Source organism: Terrapene carolina, unplaced genomic scaffold, assembly GCF_002925995.2.
Source record: "Terrapene carolina triunguis isolate 2854851 unplaced genomic scaffold, T_m_triunguis-2.0 Scaffold58, whole genome shotgun sequence".
Classification (NCBI taxonomy): Eukaryota; Metazoa; Chordata; order Testudines; family Emydidae; genus Terrapene; species Terrapene triunguis.
Window position 1 is genome coordinate 91,476,449 of NW_020664409.1, and position 18,656 is coordinate 91,495,104.

Sequence of the window (18,656 nt, forward strand, 5' to 3'; positions counted from 1 at the left end):
TGATCCCGCCCCGCCACCAATCTCCTTTGGGTCGGGACCCCCATGACTACAACTGTGAAATTTCAGATATAAACATCTGAAAATGTGAAATTTACCAATTTTCAAATCCTACGGCTGTGAAGTTGACCACAATAGACCATGAATTTGGTAGGGCCCTAATCATTAGACCAGGACTTTGCAAGCTCTGCAATATTATTTATTGGTCATTCAGGCCTACATTTTCAATGTGCCCTTTAATTTGGGGTGCTAGCCTGGAACACCTAGTGTTGGAACACACAGGCTCTGGGCTCTAGGCTGTCATGTCTGGTGGTTGGAGCAGTGGTTGACTCCAAACACAGAGTCAGGACCAGAAAGAGGGCAACGCTGAAACCAGGGTCTGCGGACAGGCTATGGGTCAGAGTCGGGGAAAGATTCCATAGACAAGCCAAATCAGGATTGTAATCTGAGTCTGGAAGCAAGCCGAAGATTGAAGCTGAGTTGGAGTCAGTCCAAAGGTCTGGGGTTAAGAGGCAGGTGCAGAGCTGGAGCAGGTCAGGATCAGGGCTGGAGCACATTCAAATTAGGTCACAGATGAGGCTGGAACAAGGCTTGGACAAGGAACAGGGACAGGACTGAGGGCATTCTGGAAGCCTAGAGAGTCAGTAACACCATGAGACAGCAGGAGGGTTCCTAGCCAAGTGGTGCTCTTGCACCACTTAATTGTGGTTCTGGCAGTAAAGGTGAAATATCTGTGCTCTGGGGTCATCTGACTTGGGCCCTGCCTGAGAGTTGAGTCACTGCAGGCTCTGCTGGAGGGGGGTGAGTCCTAGCTGAGTCAGCAGCCCTGGTCTAGCCGTGGGTTTGCCTCACAGATACCCAGAACTAGATATGTAGACCTCACTGTTTACTGATTCCCCAGCAGACCTTCCTTGGTAGAGATTAGTTTAATTTTCTCTTTATAGGAAGAAATAAAACAGATATATTTTGAAGTATGTACTGCTCTTCTGAGTTTAAATATATTTTTAATTTTTTCCAGCTTGCCCATTGGTATATAAGGATGGCAACAGTTTAGCAGGTACAGTATTGTGATCATAGATTCTGCATTTATGGAATCATTTTCATTTACTGAGATGCACACCTGTAGGTAATAAATTACTTACTTTCATTTATAATAACAGCTGTTAACCACATGGTAATATGAAGCTCCTTTATGTAGCTCAGTTTGTCCCTTAACATAATACATTTAAAGTGATATTTTTAGTTTTTTTATTTTTTTGCTTTCCAGGATTTAAAATGATGGAAATGTTTGGTTTGGTTGAAAAGGAGTTTTCGACAGTGGAAGGAGTATCTATGGAGCCTGGTACTTTTAATGTTTATCCGTGTTACAGACTGCATAAAGATGCCTTGGTTTCCCAGCCTACCAAGTAAGTATTAATATATAAATGGTGCTAATGCCCAGTGCAGGATATCTCTCATTTTAGACTTAGCATTTCCATGGCAGAAGAATGTGGAGACCAACATGCTCTTCCCTTACCTCTCTGGCTACCTCAGCAGCACAGCCTTCTTGACTGCTTCACTGTGTTTTCAACCCTTTGCACGGTACTGAGATTGTCTTTCTCTGTGTTGTTAAGGACTCCTTACAGGTATGGCTCAGAGATATCTTTTTTTTTCCCCCCCATCTCATCTGATCTCATTGTGACATTGAATATTATGGATCTCTCTCCCTTCTCTGAGCACTGCATGCAAAAACCTGATGTCTCCACTGCACTCCCTCTTGGTTTCAGTTCTACCTCTCCTTGTCTGATTTTGAATACTGTAAGATTCTGTTTTTGACCCTATCCAGTTCTCCATATATTTTTCTCTCTGGGGTACCATATTGTTAACTTCATCCTAGGTCATCACTTTTATTCTGTTCTAATGTACATCGGCCTTACACTCAGTGTCTGAACATTGTATTTCTTATTTACCACGCTGTCTTGACTCTATCAACTTCCACAAATGCTGTAACTTCTTACGCTGAATACTTTGAAGACCAAAACTGTCCTTCTGATAAAATGGTCCTTTGTATCTTATCTCTGACTTTACCATCACTCTCCTAAACTCAGATTTAAATTTGCTTTCCAAACTGAAATCTTTGAGAGACTCTTGGCACGCAATGTTTTATATTCTTCATCTCCCATATATGCAAATCTGCCTTCAGCACCTCTGGCATATTGCCAGAATTCATCTTTACCTTGTCCTGGTCTCTCATGAAATCTGTATTCATGTCAATCTTCATCACTTCCCACTTTGGCTGGGGTTTGAGTGATGAATACACAATAGAAAACATATTGCTGGTAAGGGCTTCAGAGAGTGGATATAAGAGCAGGACTTTGCCTAAGAATTGTGCACACACATACGCAGAGAGAATGTACTAATGCATCCCATATGTGAGTTGTATAGATTATGATTATTGAATGCAATTTTTATGCTGTTTTCTTCCAAAAATAAGCACAGTATCCAAAAGCACACAATTTCCAAAGTAGCACTGGGACCAGTGGGAAGTTAGACTTATCAGTAACTTTCCCCCCAGATAATGTAGTTTAATGCATCTATACATGTTTTACAAATCAGACTAATAATGCATATTTCCAATTGAGAGCCAGTTAGTCTGTTGGACCTCTCATTTTTCTTTTGTCCCTGCTCAAGATTTGTCAGAGCTTAAATAAAAGCTTAGTGTAGAATAACAAACCCAAACTTTAGGAAATGAAATAAAATAACAAACATCTCTTTTATTATGAACGTCCCTGCTCTTCTGAAAAAATTCTGAGAGGCTTTCAAAAACCACTGATTTTTTGGTTTGATGGCCAAACAGAAAAAGCCAAAAGAAAATTCATTGTGGGTTACCCAAAACTGATTTTTTTTCAAATTAAACTAAAAACTCAAAGAATAAAAATTTTGCATTAAACCTCAAATGAAGGTTTTTTTTACATTTTTGGATGAGTTTTACCCTTTTTAGTTTTTTTTAATCTAGCTACATTTATAAATGAAATGTCATTTCAAAATAAGACATCAAAACATTTCCTTTCAAAAATGTCAAAATGAACTATTTCAACTTTTTTGAATTTTTTTTTTTAGTCAGCTGAAACCGTTTGCCAAATTTTACCTGAGTTCACGAATAGTTTTCTTTGACTGATGAATGCATTTTTTGGTAAATAAACTACTTGCCAAAAATATCTGCCCATTTCTAGCTATGAGTAGATTTCATTTTTATATGTAAAGTCCTTTGTATGTAAAGGCTTCTATATTTATAAAATACATTCTAAACATAATTATAAAGTTCCCAAAATAGTCTCCGTCACCTAGGTTTAACTAGAAAGGAAAGGTCCATTATAATGGGTCTTCCAATTCATTTATGTTTTCATCACATACTAAATTTAAGAGTATCAAAATGCATTTTAAAAATGTAGTTTTTAATATAATTCATGGCTTGATCATAAGCCCCTTCAATTCCCACTGAACTCAGGATTAGGCCCTCAGTTTCTAAAATGAAACTCTTTTATATATTTAGAGACCTATCTCATAGAACTGGAAGGAACCTTGAAAGGTCATCAAGTCCAGCCCTCTGCCTTCACGAGGCAGGACCAATTTTTTTGCCCCCGATCCTTAAATGGCCCCCTCAAGGATTGAACTCACAACCCTGGGTTTAGCAGGCTAATGCTCAAACCACTGAGCTATCCCTCCCCCTGGGGGAGTTTTAGTTGCAGTTTTTAATTAAAATAAAGTAGAACAGAGATTATCACTTCAAAAATGTAAAGCATCATCAAGTTTATAATTAAAATATTTGGAAAAATCCCAAGGTTAGCATTGTTCTAATTTATATCATGGTTGAGTAGATTCTACTAAGTCAAATGATGCCTGTCTCATATGGCTGCAAGTTCTTGATTTCAAAAGACAAGTCCAAAGTAATAAAGAATGCTTTTAAATCAGTTTTACTGCGATTACTTCCGTTCACAGAATATTCTTTTTGTTACAGATACTTGCACCCTGAGGGGCTGCCTTCAGACTACACCATTACTTTTCTCTTCCGTATACTCCCTGACACACCCCAGGAGCCATTTGCTCTGTGGGAGATTTTAAATGAAAAATATGAGCCACTTGTTGGAGTTATTTTGGACAGTAGGTATTTTATATCTTATGGCATGCTTTTTTGTCCCCTCGGGATGTGTGATTAAAAATAATGCTGAAACTAGGCATTGATGATGGTTTAATTAATGAATGTATTAATAAAATAATTATCAACACAGTGAAGCTGTGGGCCTCCAATGGATTTTCTATAGATAGAATCCTATATTAATCGCAGATGGAGTCAGTTGGTCAGATTTGGATCTTAGTTACTGGTGAAAATCTGGAGTAATTGTGGATTTACACGGGTGAAACTGAAATGTGAATCCTCCCCATTTACTTTGAAAACTCACATTGATTTCAGTTGGCATTGGATCAGGGATGTACGTAATAGAATTACTTTTTGATTTATATCAATGAGATCAGAATATTTCTCAAGGCAATGTTCCCTAGTATAGAGCACATGACTGGGACTCAGAAAACCATAATTGTATTCTGGCTCTGCCCAAGTTTTTAAAGCTATTTAGACATTGCTGGGCTCAGCATTGCAATGCTTAGCTGATTTAGGAGCCTGTCTGATTTTCAAAGGGATATAGGCACTTAATCTCTAAATGACTTTTGAAAATCAGACTTAGTATTGCAATGCCTAACTGATTTAGGAGCCTAAGTCTGTTTTTCAAAAGTCATTTAGAAATTAAGTGCCTAAATCCCTTTAAAAATCAGACAGGCTCCTAAATCAGTTAGGCACTGGAACACTGAGCATTGCAGTGTCTAAACACCTTTAAAAATCTGGGCTCAGGTGACTTTCCCAAGATTACATAGGAAATCTGCGGTGGATCAGGGAATTGAAGCCAGGTCTCTTAGGGCAGTGGTTTTCAAACTTTGGGTCGCGCCCAGTACTGGGTCACGGAATGTAAGGCACTGGGTCGTGGCGGCTCTGGCCAGAGCCACTGACTGGGCTGTTAAAAGTCCCGTAGCCGTGCTGCCCGGCTATGGCAGGCTAGTCTGTACCTGTTCTGACACCGTGCTGTGCCCTGGAAGCGGCCAGCAGCAAGTCCGGCTCCTAGGCGGGGGGCCCATGGGGCTCTGCGCGCTGCCACCATCCTGAGCACTGGCTCCGCACTCCCATTGGTTGGTTCCTGGCCAATGGGAGCTCGGGGAGGCGGTGCCTGCGGGTGAGAGCCACACGGAGCCGCTTGCGCGCCTCCGCCTAGGAGCTGGACCTGCTGCTGGCTGCTTCTGGGGGGTAGCGCGATCTGTGGTGCCAGGGCAGGAAGGAAACCCCAGAGCCCTGAGCCTCTCCCACACCCAATCCCCCTGCCCCAGCCCTGAGTCCCCCCCAAACCCAGAGCGCCCTCCTGCACCCCAAACCTCTCATCCCCAGCCCCACCCCAGAGCTTGCACACCCAGCCCAGAGCCTCCTCCCAAACCCTGAACCCCTTGTTCCTGGCCCCACCCTGCAGCCCTCACCCCAACCCTCTGCCCCAGCCTTGAGCCCCTCCCACACCCCAAATCTCTCATCCCCAGGTCCGTTGGGTCACAGGCACAGGAGAGCCGCCAGCTTTTTTGCCACCCTAGGCAGCGGAAGGTCCCGCCCCCGAAATGCTGCCCCTAATCGGGGCGGCCGAAGATCCGACCGCTGCGGTCGCCGCCCCTCAAATGTTAGCGCCCTAGGCGACCGCCTACGTCGCCTAATGGGTTGCGCCGGCCCTGCACAGGCATCAACAATTTTCTTCAACTGGGTTGCCAGAAAAAAAAGTTTGAAAACCACTGTCTTAGGGTATGGCTGTACTGCAGTTAGACACCCATGGCTGGCCTGTGCCAGCTGACTCGAGCTCACGGGGCTCAGGCTAAGGCTGTTTAATTACAGTGTAGATGTTTGGGCTTGGACTGCAGCCCAAGCTCTGGGACCCTCCCACCTCTCAGGGTCCTACACCCTGGGCTCCAGCCTGAGCCTGAATGTCTACACCTCAGTTAAACAGCCCCTTAGCCCAAGCCCCACAAGCCTAAGTCACATGGCACGGACCAGCCGTGGGTGTCTAACTGCAGTGTAGGCATACCTTAAGGGTCTAACCAATATGTTGCCGAGTGCCACAATTGATAGTCAGATACAGCATGAATGTATGAAAGTTAGAAACCATGTATGATGATCATGAAAGACACTGTAGCATTCCTCGTTGTGTGTTCTAATCTCATATCCGTGATTAAGATTGTAGTCAAAAAGTAACTCAACCCTTGCTATAAACTCTATAGACTCTAGCTATAAACCCAACTCTAGCTATAAACACAAAACAAGAATGCTTTCATGACTTCATAGAAACACCTGGTGCCTTGAAGTAGCGGCTAGCAGAATGTGGTAAGCTTTTAGTGCTTTTTGAAAATCAGTTCAAAACATCTTCTATAATAGACTAGGCTGAAATCAGTGAGGATATTGAACATCATCTGGTCACAGAGCTCTGCTTGCACCTTTCATCTGGGTTACATCTATGGGACAGTTGGAATGGGGTTTTCAAAGGACCCTAACAGAATTTCAATGGGAGTTGGGCACCTAACTAGAGTTGACTGGAGAAACTTTGAAAGTCTATTTCATCATAATATGCAATTCTATCAAAATCAAAACTCTTGGCAAAATTAGGTCAGTTTTACCTGAATTTTGTTTCGGAAGAAAAGCAAGAAGAAAAGTTCTGACAATGTCAAAACATACTGTTTTGATGTTTTCAGAATGAAACATTTTGATTTTTCATTTTGAAACAATATTTCAAATTTTTTGCATTATGTTATATTATACTATGATTTTTAAAATTTTGTATTATATTAAAGTTGAACCAAAATATTTTGATCAACCTGAGATATTTTTTTTTCTTTACATTTCTTTTATGGAAAATTTCAAAATTTTCAGTTTATGTTGCAATTTGGAACAAAGTCAGATTTCAAAACAAAATTCTCATCCTCTGCACAGCTCTACACCTAACTCTTTTTTATGTTCTTTTGAAAATCCGAGTCTTGGAGAAGACTTATCCCAGGGGTATAATTTTGTAGCTGCTTCCAATGAAGGATTCCAACTGACTACAGTGGCTACATTATCAGTGTGGCTGCAAATATGCTGTATCAGAGGTACTATACATTGTAGTGATAAAGCATTGATTTAGAAAGTACTAATACACAGCTTTTCCTTTCCTTAAACAGAATAAATAGCCGCATGATTTTCAGTTTGGGGAACATAAAATACAAATGATAACTCTGTAGACTGTAAGTTCTTTAGGGCAGGGACTGTCTTGAAAGTTTTGTCATTTGTTACTAAGAACAGTGTTTGCTCTTACAAATAATGATGCATCTGTTTTTTCCTCTTGTATTGAGATTTTCTTTCTCTCCCTCTCTCATTGTACAGATGATGGTAAAACTCTGATTTTCTTTAATTATGACTACAAAGGGGATTTTCAAACTGTTACTTTTGAAGGCCTTGAAATAAAGAAAATATTCTACGGAAGTTTCCATAAGGTTAGTTATACTAACAGAAAGATGCATTTTAAGCATACAGAACAAAGGTTTTGGAGTTCCCTTTTTCACATTTTGAGGTTTTCTTGTATACATTCCCCCTTTGTCAATGATTTCTTGTATTTTACAGCTTACAGGTCATCTACCAAACACTGTTAAGAGAACAATTTGGCAATAATAGGATCATTTATGTAAAGGATTTGTTTTATTGGTGTTGCTGGTAATATCAACCATGGTCTCATTCTTCATTATATCTATTCACTTCTGTTTCTACCTATGTTTTAGAATTGGTTGAAAAGTTATTTAGACAATAAATGGCTTTTCATTTGAAAACTGGAAAGTTTCACTGAAAAAGGAAAAATGCAGTTTTTTAAATTTTCTGCAAAAAACAAGTGGCCGTTTTTGACCAGTTCTATATATCTATAGTAGAGATGCACAATGGTAATCCTTCCATAGTGATTATAGATCTCATGGCACTTCCACAAGATAGCGGTAGTAGCCTTGGTGTTCTGGCTAAGTTCTAATAGTTACCATTTTCCTAAAAGTCTGTAAATGAAGACACCCCTAACACATTAAGATGGGGTTGTACTGCACATAGGAGTAAAGAAATCCCCTTAATTATTCACTTTTATTCCTGGGGCTCAAATCTTTCATTAGGAAAAAAGCACTTTCTATCTCGGGTGATTCTCCTGGCCTAGTGATGTTTGAAAGGCACAAGGGACCCGGTTCGTGGGTGCCTTGCAATCATTTTGTTCCAGCGAGGCCTGAGCAAAGTGGCCACAAAGTTGTTTTGTGGCTACTGCCCCTCTCTCCCAGATGATACTCACAGCACAGAGAGTCTTCCCCACTGCTCTGCACACCTCTTCCCACAAAAAAGCTCCTGGCACAGATGGTGCCTCAAGGTGGGCTCTGTGTGTGTGTGTGTGTGTGCAAGGTACAGGATGGGTTGTGACTGGAGCAGTCCTGTGTGCTGAGTATTGCCCAGCTGCCTCAAGGCCCATTAGTGTTGGACATCAGGGTGAAAGTTAGCGCAGCTCTCGGGGCAGTGCGGGAAGGCTGGTGTTGCTACTCCCTGGGCTTTCCTGTTCTGTGAATCAATAGGGGATTTTGATCTTTGAATGTAAAACTTTCACACTGATTTTATTTGACAATTTTGTCCAAATTATTTAGTAAATTTTACTACTATTTTTGGTAGTCCAGTTGTCTTTTGTAAATCTGCAAAACATTTTGGGTGAAAGACAGTCCTATGCGACAGGCTCACAAAAGGCCTGCACACAACTAAGTAGCACAAAAATCAAGGGCTCAGTGGGACTTAAATGGCGAATAATCCTTGTATGGGCCCTTTGCACAGGGGTGAGGAGATGGCAACTTGCTCACAGATATTCCATAGGCAGAAAAAGAGGCTTAATTCATTGAATGGATTATCTGTTATGCATTATTTGCTCAGCTCCACTAGCTAATATAACATCAACTCGTTTTTAAAAATGCTCACTGTGTCTGGTAACCCAAATTCCTTGGTCTCCTCTCTGTGTATTTGAATATCTTTACTTTTGCCTAGTTACATGTTGTTATCAGCAAGACTACAGCCAAAATTATTATTGACTGCAAGCAAGTGAGTGAGAAGACAATTAATGCAGCAGGGAATATTACTTCTGATGGGATAGAAGTGCTAGGAAGAATGGTCAGATCCCGAGGACAAAGGGACAACTCTGCACCAGTAAGTGAAACAAAGGCAATGTTTAAACCATAAGAGAATTCTTAAGGCTGAGCATGCAATATCCACAAATTTGTGTTTTTAGCGGAAAAAGGATGAGCTCAACTATAATACAACAGAGTTACAATGTTATAGAAATTCTGTGAAAACCTGTTATTAACAGCAATCTAGGCAAAACCATTTTGATTAATGAGCTCCACAACTAGATTTTTCGCTCACACACACACTTAGAAGTGAGTCCCCCTGTGCAAGGTACTGTACAGGAAGGGATGGTTGTTGCCCCAAATAACCCTCATTACACAAGTTAATAATATGCATAGCTTGTGGGTCCTAAATCATTAAACATGATTATCAGTGATCATTCTGAGCTTCCCTCTGTGTATAATCCCTTGTGGCCCTTTAACATTTGCCTGGCCTTAGGCTTGCTTCCCATTGATTTTATATAAATGCTTTGGTTTTACACAGACTGTCTCCATGGGCGCCTCTCCCAGCATTCCTAGCTTCTTTAAAAATAGTCAACATTCAAGTATTTAAAAATATAAATGATCTTCCAGAGTCTGAAGAAGTAGATTGGGTCCTTCCCTCCACTCACTTCCCCCTTCCCTTGTGGTGCCTGCCCCCACGCAGAGCTCAGGGCCGGCTCCAGGCACCAGCGCAGCAAGCAGGTGCTTGGGGCGGCCAAGGGGAAGGGGCGGCACGTCCGGCTCTTCGGCGGCAATTCGGCAGTGGGTCCCTTGGTCCCTCTCGGAGGGAAGGGCCTGCTGCCAAAGTGCCGCCGAAGAAGAAAGCAGCGCAGTGGAGCTGCTGCCGAAGTGCCGCTGATCACGGCTTTTTTTTTTTTTCCCGCCACTTGGGGCAGCAAAAACCCTGGAGCCGGCCCTGGCAGAGCTGAGCAGCTACCAGAGCCCTGAGCAATCTCCCATTGTCTCTGCTGCTGTCCAGGGGGAAGGGATGGGTCCCTGCCGATGTCAGGTGGAAGAGTACAAGCATTCCTTTGCTCCATTATGAAGAATGTTCTCAGGTGCCACGTAGGCAGGACTGTGAAGGTACAACTGGGGATTACCTGTCACCAGACCCCCTGCTCAGGGATCTTGCTTTCCCAAACCCAGTAATCAATCTCCTCATCCCACAAAATAACTCAGAGTCCAGACTGCTGACATCGTCAGGGTTCCTAAGGCAGTAAAGATTCCCCCACCAACACAGCCACTACCACTCTGGAGTCATCGTAACCCAAGTTTCGGAAGGTGCAATTGGGGTCTGCAGGATCTCAGGGTTGGGGGGTAGTTCTGCCCCCTGGAGGTGTTACTGCTTCATCTCTCAGCCCATGTGGCTGGGCTGGAGGGGTCCATTTGGGGCTTTGTGCTTAGAGGCGGAGCGGGTGGGTAGCTCCACTCCATGCTGACATAAAATTGTGAAATTCTCAAATCAGACACAAGTATAGAATCAAAATTTCCAACTACTAAGAACAGAACAAGTTCTACGAGGTATTTTAATCCAAAGGCAGGCAAGTCTGACTTTTAGCTAGCTTCCCGGTTCTGGACCTGATCCTCAGCTGGTGTAAATCAGCATAGCTGCCTTGGTGCCAATGGAACTCCACTGATTTACGCTGGCTGAGGATCTGGCCCTCTGTGTCTGAGTCCCACTAGGTCTTGCTCCATGCCAGCCTTAACATATATGCAGAGTCCTTGGATGTTTTCAATTAATAATTATTGATACTAATACTTGTTCATTAAGGGTAACAGTAGGGATCCCAGATGCTGAATGTTCTTGGTTGTTAGGTTCTTATCCCAATTTAAATTGAGCAGATGTTTACATATATTTTTAATCTGCTTTTCTCCATTGCAAATTATTTTTTAAAATGACCTGGGAAGGGATCCATTTTTAAATAATTGATTTATATCCAAGTTTTATCCTTATCTGTCCAAATCTTCTAAAATGGACATTCCCTTTGGGTGAGGTTCTGGCCCTATTGAATCAATATGAGTTTTACTATTGACTTCAGTGGTGCCAGGATTTCATCATGTCTTCTATGGTTGGATTTCGTTGTTGGAGGGGAAAGTTTGTGGGACATGGAAGTATATCAACTTATCAGCTGTATAGTCAACTCAGCGCATTCTCTTTGAACTGTCTCAACCTTAAACCCAAGGCTTGGTTTGAATGGGACTGAGGTTCATATTTAAAATGTATCACTTTTGATTGTATTTAAAAACTTAGTCCAGTCAAAAATATATTTACTCAAAGAATAGATTTCTGTGGGGGGAAAAAATGTCTTTAGGCCTCAGGCTTATGGATGATGATGACTGAATATCCTGCCTCTAAAGACAATTAAACAGAACAACTTTTGTGGCCACATTCCAGTAATAACAGACAAAGGCAAACTCAAAAAAGTTTGGAATTAAAGAGGTCTTTGTAAGGGAAAAGGGAAAGAAATGGTGGCTTTTGTTGGAATCTAGAAATCTATAAAAGATAAGTCATTCAACCAGCAACCCACTCACTGAAAAATTTAGTTGTGTTCATATGGAAAATATGGCAACTTATATAAGACTGTAATCATGCAGCTCAAGACATAATTCCTTTTCTTATTAATATTATCTAATCAGTCCCTAATGTGTGTGTTTATATGTGTATATATGCCCCTGTAGACAACAGCAAGAAAATGTCCAATCACCAGTCTTTAAAGGTCCAGGTCTGACCCTCTTATTGATGCTGAGTAGCAGTTATCTAAGCAGTCCCATTAAGAGAGGAAGGTTGGCCTTGTGGTTAAAGGCACTGGACTGGGGACTCAGAAAACTGTGACTTTGGGGAAATCACTTAGATCTAGATCAAGGGTATTTAGATACCTCAGTCCCATTTCAGTTTAAATCAGTGGGAGTTAGGCGCCTAAATACCTTTGAAAATCTGAGCCTTAGAGCTTGTCTTCATTACCAGGGAGCTTGATGCTGCTGCTAAATTGACATCAGAGCACTCTCTGGTCGACTCCGGTACTCCAGAGATGTGGTCTCCTCATCTCAAAAAAGATATACTGGCACTAGAAAAGGTTCAGAGAAGGGCAACTAAAATGATTAGGGGTTTGGAGAGGGTCCTATATGAGGAGAGATTAAAGAGGTTAGGACTTTTCAGCTTGGAAAAGAGGAGACTAAGGGGGGATATGATAGAGGTTAGGCAGCAGGTTTAAAACAAATAAAAGGAAGTTCTTCTTCACACAGCGCACAATCATCTTGTGGAACTCCTTACCTGAGGAGGTTGTGAAGGATAGGACTATAGCAGCGTTTAAAAGAGAACTGGATAAATTCATGGAGGTTAAGTCCATTAATGGCTATTAGCCACGATGGGTAAGGAATGGTGTCCCTAGACTCTGTTTGTCAGAGGGTGGAGATGGATGGCAGGAGAGAGATCACTTGATCATTACCTGTTAGGTTCACTCCCTCTGGAGCACCTGGCATTGGCCACTGTCGGTAGACAGGATACTGTGCTAGATGGACCTTTGGTCTGACCCAGTACGGCCATTCTTATGTTCTTATGTCCATCTCTCCAAGAAGATTAAGGTAAGTTGACAGGAGAGCATCTCCCATCGATGCAGCACAGTGATGACACCACGGTAAATCGACCTAAGCTACGTTAACTCCAGCTACGTGAATAACGTAGCTGGAGTAGCATAACTTGGGTTGACTTACCCTGGTAGTGAAGACAAGCCCTTCGTCTTGCTCTGCCTCAGTTCCTCAGTGTAAAATGGGGATAATAATACTTCCCCACATCACAAGAGTATTGTGAGGAGAAACTCTCAAATGTTTCTATGGCAATGCATGCTAGGTAAGTGCCGAGTAATGTTCAAGCCCCTCCTTCTGTGAAGGAACTAGGTCTTATGAATATAGGGTAGAATTCTCAGGAGTGTCAAATTGATTTAAGAGCATAAGTTCCATTGATAGCCAATGGAACTTATGCGCCTAAGTCACGTCAGCACTTTTGAAATTTCCACCCATAATGAATTAATAATACTTTTGTTTTCCGTTGCCAATAAGAGGAAAATGGTGGCACTAATTCAAGAAAATCCAGCATCAGGAAGGCTAAACTGACTCTGGAAGATTTTGAGCCAAATCCTAAAAAATAGCAAATTATTAAACACTCTGGAGCTCTGACCATTAAAATAAGCAACACATTCAAATGTTAGCATTACTGAAGTAGAGCCAAGATTAATTTACTGTAAATGTTACAGATACAGTAACAGTACAGTAACTACTGTAGTAAAACCTTGTGCATGTGTAACCCACACACCTCCTGGTGGTGGTGTTCTGTCCCATCTAGTGGCACTGACACCACTTAGAGAGAGAGAAAGAGATTAATGAGTCTGCTCTATAGCCTTAGCTAACAGCCAGTTGACTTTTAGCTCATGCAGTAGAGGCTCATACACTAAGCTCCAGAGATCCCCAGTTCGATCCCACCCGCCGATGACCGGGGTCTGTTGGTCTTACATATGAACAATGAGAATGTCTGGTTACAGCTGTGGATAAATTGGTTTTGCAAAAGATTTCGGGATTTCAAAATTTGGTTTAATTCTAAATTGGAACAAAAATTGAAAATTTTGAAATTCTCCACAAAGGAAATTCCAAAACACTTTAGTTTCAGGTTGATCAAAACATTTTGTATCAGCAAAATCTAAATGTTTTGTTCTAATTTCATCTTTTAAAAATATATTGTATAATACACAATATAATATAAAATTTAAAAAATTCAAAACAAAAAATCAAAACTTTTTATTCTGAAAATGTCAAAACATCTTGTCAGAACTTTCCCCCCTTTTTTTCCTTAGATAAAATTCCAGTGAAATTGACTCAATTTTTAAGCATTTTGATAGAAGTGCATATTTCTACAGAATATGGTTTTATTGAAGTTTTTGTGACCAGCTCTTAGTATAGTATTCTGGAGCTTTGTAAGCTGTCGTATAATTGAGCCCTCTAGTGGGACCAGGGCCGGCGCAACCCATTAGGCGACCTAGGTGGTCGCCTAGGGCGCTACAATTTGGGGGGCGGCGACCGCGGCGGTATTTCGGCAGCGGGACCTTCCGCCGCCTCTGTGGGGGGCAGCATTTCAGGGCGGGACCTTCTGCCGCCTAGGGCGGCAGAAAAGCTGGCAGCGCTCCTGAGTGGGACTGAATGAACTGGCCTGTTCATTTCGGCCCTAGCCTGTTGTTTGTTCACCTAACACTCTGCAACTGCTATATGCTATGTATTTTCTGTATTTACTCTGTGTGTCAATGTATATGGATTGTAAAAAGATAATTGCAATAGGGTTATCTGATCTAAACAACCTTAGGCTGCAATCCTTCACCGAGTTCAGCACAGGCAGACTCTTTTGTCTGCATGGCTCTGCTTGCAGGATCGGAGCTTCAGGAAGCTAAAATGCTATGAATGCAGAGAGCTATGAATAAATGTTTAACAGCAAAGAAAGCTTTGTTAAGTAATTTAGCTTGAATCAGAAGAATCAACCCACATACATAACTTTTTAAAATCAGAATACTGACTCATTCAGTATTTAAATGAATACAATAAAGCAATTCAGATAACTATTTCTATTTATTCCTTATTTTACAAGAAAATATTTTATCACTGTGGATCTATGGATTGTTTAATCTGGAGAAAATGAAAGTATGTGTATGCATATGTAGCGGAGAGTGTATCATATGTGATCTATAAGAAGTGGGGGGGGTATGAATCTAATATTACACACACACACACACACACACACACACACACACACACGCACGCACACACTCTTCATTTTAGTATCCTTAGGTATGATTTAGTTTTAAGTAAATCTTTCCATTCACAAAGAAATCATAGTTTGACCCAATCTCCATATTGGCACTGAAACGATGTCAGTGGAACCTTTAAATAATGTGTCTGATTGAAATTAATATGGTAGCAGTAGCACAAGATTTCTGCTACATATAAAAGTATTTCAATTTTAAAACTTAGGTCCTGGTCCATCAAATGCTTACACACACTTACATTTACTGAAGTGAGTACTTTTGTTGAAGTCCATGAGGCTGTTCATGTAAATGTCTGCTAAGACCCATGCACATGAGCTACCAAAAAAGCAGGATTTGTTGGTGAGAAGAAATAGAATCATCTTCAGGAGGAACCTTTCTGAGACCTATCTTTGCATTTAATTGAGTGTTTTCATTCTGTTTCTACAGTTCATTTACTTTCTGTTATATATTTTTCCGGTATCTTTGTCATTTTACACAGTCGATTACTTCTGTATTAAATCAGCATTTTCTGTACCATTTTAAAATGTATTGTAGTGAGAAGAGCCACCCTGGCGAACTCCTGCATTTAGGCTATATCCTCGTGTGCAAGCCCATTTAAGATTGCCTCTTCCCGACTTAGCTAGAGGGGTGAGGTGTTTGATTGGGCTGGCAGGGGAATGGCCACCCTCTGGGGTTCTGGTTGGAGGACAGGGTGCTCTCTGTTACCAGGTTCCCATTCCTTTTTCCTGTCTCCCCACCCAGAACACTGTAGAGTGGGGCTTGGGCTGGGGAGAGTGGAGCAGAGTTCCACCTCTTTTAGCCCCCATTAGCCAATTCGGGGAGGTAAGGAAGCCAAATGGCTCCACCAAACCCACCCCCTCATGTGTTAAGCACTCCTAGACACACATCAGCCATTCTTGATTCTGAAAGCAGCCCCACCCCTTTTGCTGTATAGATGGGGTAGCCATCAGAGCTGGGTTTCGCAGCTCCCACTGGCCGCAGTTCGCCGTTCCAGGCCAATGGGGGCTGTGGGAAGTGGCACGTGCTGAGGGATGTGCTGGCTGCCACTTCCCGCAGCCCCCATTGGCCTGGAATGGCGAACCAGGGCCAGTGGGAGCTGAGATCAGCCGAACCTGCGAACGCTGCAGGTAAACTAATTGTCCTGGCCTGCCAGCGGATTTCCCTGATGGGCTGTGTGCCAAAGGTTGCCGATCCCTGGTATAACCTAATCATTTTAGTGGGGCAGGAAGGAATTTTTCCCTCTGAGTGTGTTTGGCAAGATGTCTGGTGTTGTGTTTTGTTGTTTTTGCTTTCCTCATGGTATCCAAAGCCCTGGTAGCTGGGGATAATAAGGATTGAAAAGAGTTAATTTAAAAAATAAAATAAAACTGGAAGTGGTAATGAATGTCACTAAAGATTGTCACAACTTGTGGTGGGTCCAGTGCAAGTAAAAGGCTTCAGGGGAACAGGTTCCAGAGAAAATCTGAGCACAGGACCTGTGAGGCAAGAGGAAGTGTTTATTTTCACAGACGGAGCTCCCCCTTGATTGTAGCCTCATTCCTCCTTGAGGGGGGAGGGTGGTGGGGTGCAGCAAGGGGCTGAATTGGGAATTCAGTAGAAGGGGTGGGCATGATCCCATTCAAGCCCATACTGGTCCCAGTTAAAGCCTGGTATTTTGGACAGGGTGGTCAACCCCACTCCCCTCCCCCCATCTTTATATTAAAGTTGGCATATTTTGTGACCTGCTGCTTTAAATCTATTCACGTGTCTCTGTCATCAGTCTCCTGCGTGCCCTGATCAGTGGCCCCCCTTTGCAATGGCTCCCCTTTTCATTGAACTTCTAATGGACACGTTGCACTTTATTCCTTTTTTTCAAACAGTTCCAGTTACAGATGTTTGACATTGTTTGTACCACCTCCTGGGCCAATAGAGACAAATGCTGTGAACTTCCTGCCTTGGTAAGAATCCCTTTTTTTTTTTTAAACTACCATTGTACTTCTTTTTTCTTACATCAAAACCACATACTTTTGCAATTTTCCTCATGAAATCAATAGGTGGGATTTTCAAAAGGACCGAATTGTCTTTGGAACAAGAGTCCCATGGAAAGTTAATGGGTCTTATGCTCCTAAATTATTTAGGAGCTTTTGAATTTTCCCTTCAATATTTGTTGTCTTGATTTATAAATTCTCAGCTGTTGAATTTATATTTTGAATACAGACTTACTATTTTGCTCTCTCCTCAGAGAGATGAGGAAAGTTGCCCATCTCTTCCTCATTCTTGCTCCTGTTCCGAATTTAGCAAAGGACCACTCGGATCTCCTGGACCACCGGTAAGGTTTTATTCATGTTTGTACTCAGATGTACCAGATACTCCACTCTTCAGTCTTATTTCCTGGGAGAAAGGGATATGATACATGTTGTACTATTTTAGCTATTACAATTAAATTACAGCTGGCAGAGAGATGCATATTCACTCCACTTAGCTAGTGAAGACCTCATGCAGTAGCTTTAAAAAACGAACCCTATTAGTGAACCAAATTCTTATGGCATAATCCAACCGCAAGGTGGTAAGATGGACTGTATTTGTTCTGTTTGTACAGCAGTTAGCAGAGTGCGGTCCTGTCCATGACTAGGGGTCCTAGGCACTACGGTAATACAAATAATATGTCAATTTCTAGAAACTTTGGTTTCTGTCTCTAGAGTCAAGAGACATGCTATGCAAATGCCACCTGCTTGCCATTTTTTTTTTAAACCACCATAGTGTTATCTGAATGCTTTCTAGTACACACGTTTAAATACACCTTGGAATCTAGCTTTCTGAAACACTTGATCAGTAACAATATGCATATGAATTAAAGGTCAGATTGTGCCTGGCCCTCCGGAGGAAGCAGAGAGTGTGAGGCAGGGAGATGAAAGAAGCCTTTTCCCACCTTGCGTGGCCTGCAGTAGAGCTAAACACTTTTACAGTCTCTCTGTTTGGAGGAACTTAGGGACTGTTCCTCTTCTGGTTCCTCTTGTCCACAGGGACACAAAAGGGGTATATGGCCCTGCCCTCCTTCCACATCATCTCAGACGAGGCTGGATGCACTTCTAAAAGATGGTGCAACCTACAGTCTGCCTTGTATCAAGCAGATCAGAGAGAGTTGGTGGTACAATGTCTCCCTAAACTCTGCAGTGCTCTTACTCAGGCCAGTGGCTAAATGCTACAATTTGGTCTCAGCTGACTGATTTTTAGCAGTTTAAAAACTGTAATTCTTGTTTGCAGTGATGTGATTTTTTTTTTTTTACCAGTGTCCCTAACAATTTTACACAACAGTTGGATGTGCTTTTTCTTTTAAACCTGCAATGTAAACCTGTATGATTAGCTTCTTAAGACTGTCACTAAGTTTACATAGAGATTTTTCATGTAAATTGAGGACCTCAAGTTTGGAATTTGTGAATACATTTATGCAAACACAGAGAGATATAGATGGTATCTAGTCACATCGTAAAGGGACAGAGAAAAAGGAGAAGGGGGAAGAGCTGTTGTGATAAAGTAAAAAATGTTGACTCATGAAGGAAAATATTTTTCTGAAAAGCCTTGAGTGCACAAATCAGACTAGACACTGGACAGGCCTAA

At 41.8% G+C, this 18,656-nt stretch overlaps 1 protein-coding gene across 2 annotated transcripts in view; it reads left to right on the top strand.

Annotated features, from left to right (window-relative positions):
* The window catches only part of COL14A1 (collagen type XIV alpha 1 chain), a 173,026-nt gene that overhangs the window by 102,568 nt on the left and 51,802 nt on the right, over window positions 1-18,656 (top strand). For both annotated transcript variants that reach the window (XM_026646212.2, XM_026646205.2), the window contains exons 30-36: window positions 1,016-1,054; window positions 1,265-1,403; window positions 3,995-4,137; window positions 7,472-7,581; window positions 9,137-9,295; window positions 16,919-16,996; window positions 17,281-17,367. In XM_026646212.2, the coding sequence (XP_026501997.1) occupies window positions 1,016-1,054; window positions 1,265-1,403; window positions 3,995-4,137; window positions 7,472-7,581; window positions 9,137-9,295; window positions 16,919-16,996; window positions 17,281-17,367 (755 nt within the window). The remainder of the gene's footprint in view (window positions 1-1,015; window positions 1,055-1,264; window positions 1,404-3,994; window positions 4,138-7,471; window positions 7,582-9,136; window positions 9,296-16,918; window positions 16,997-17,280; window positions 17,368-18,656) is intronic.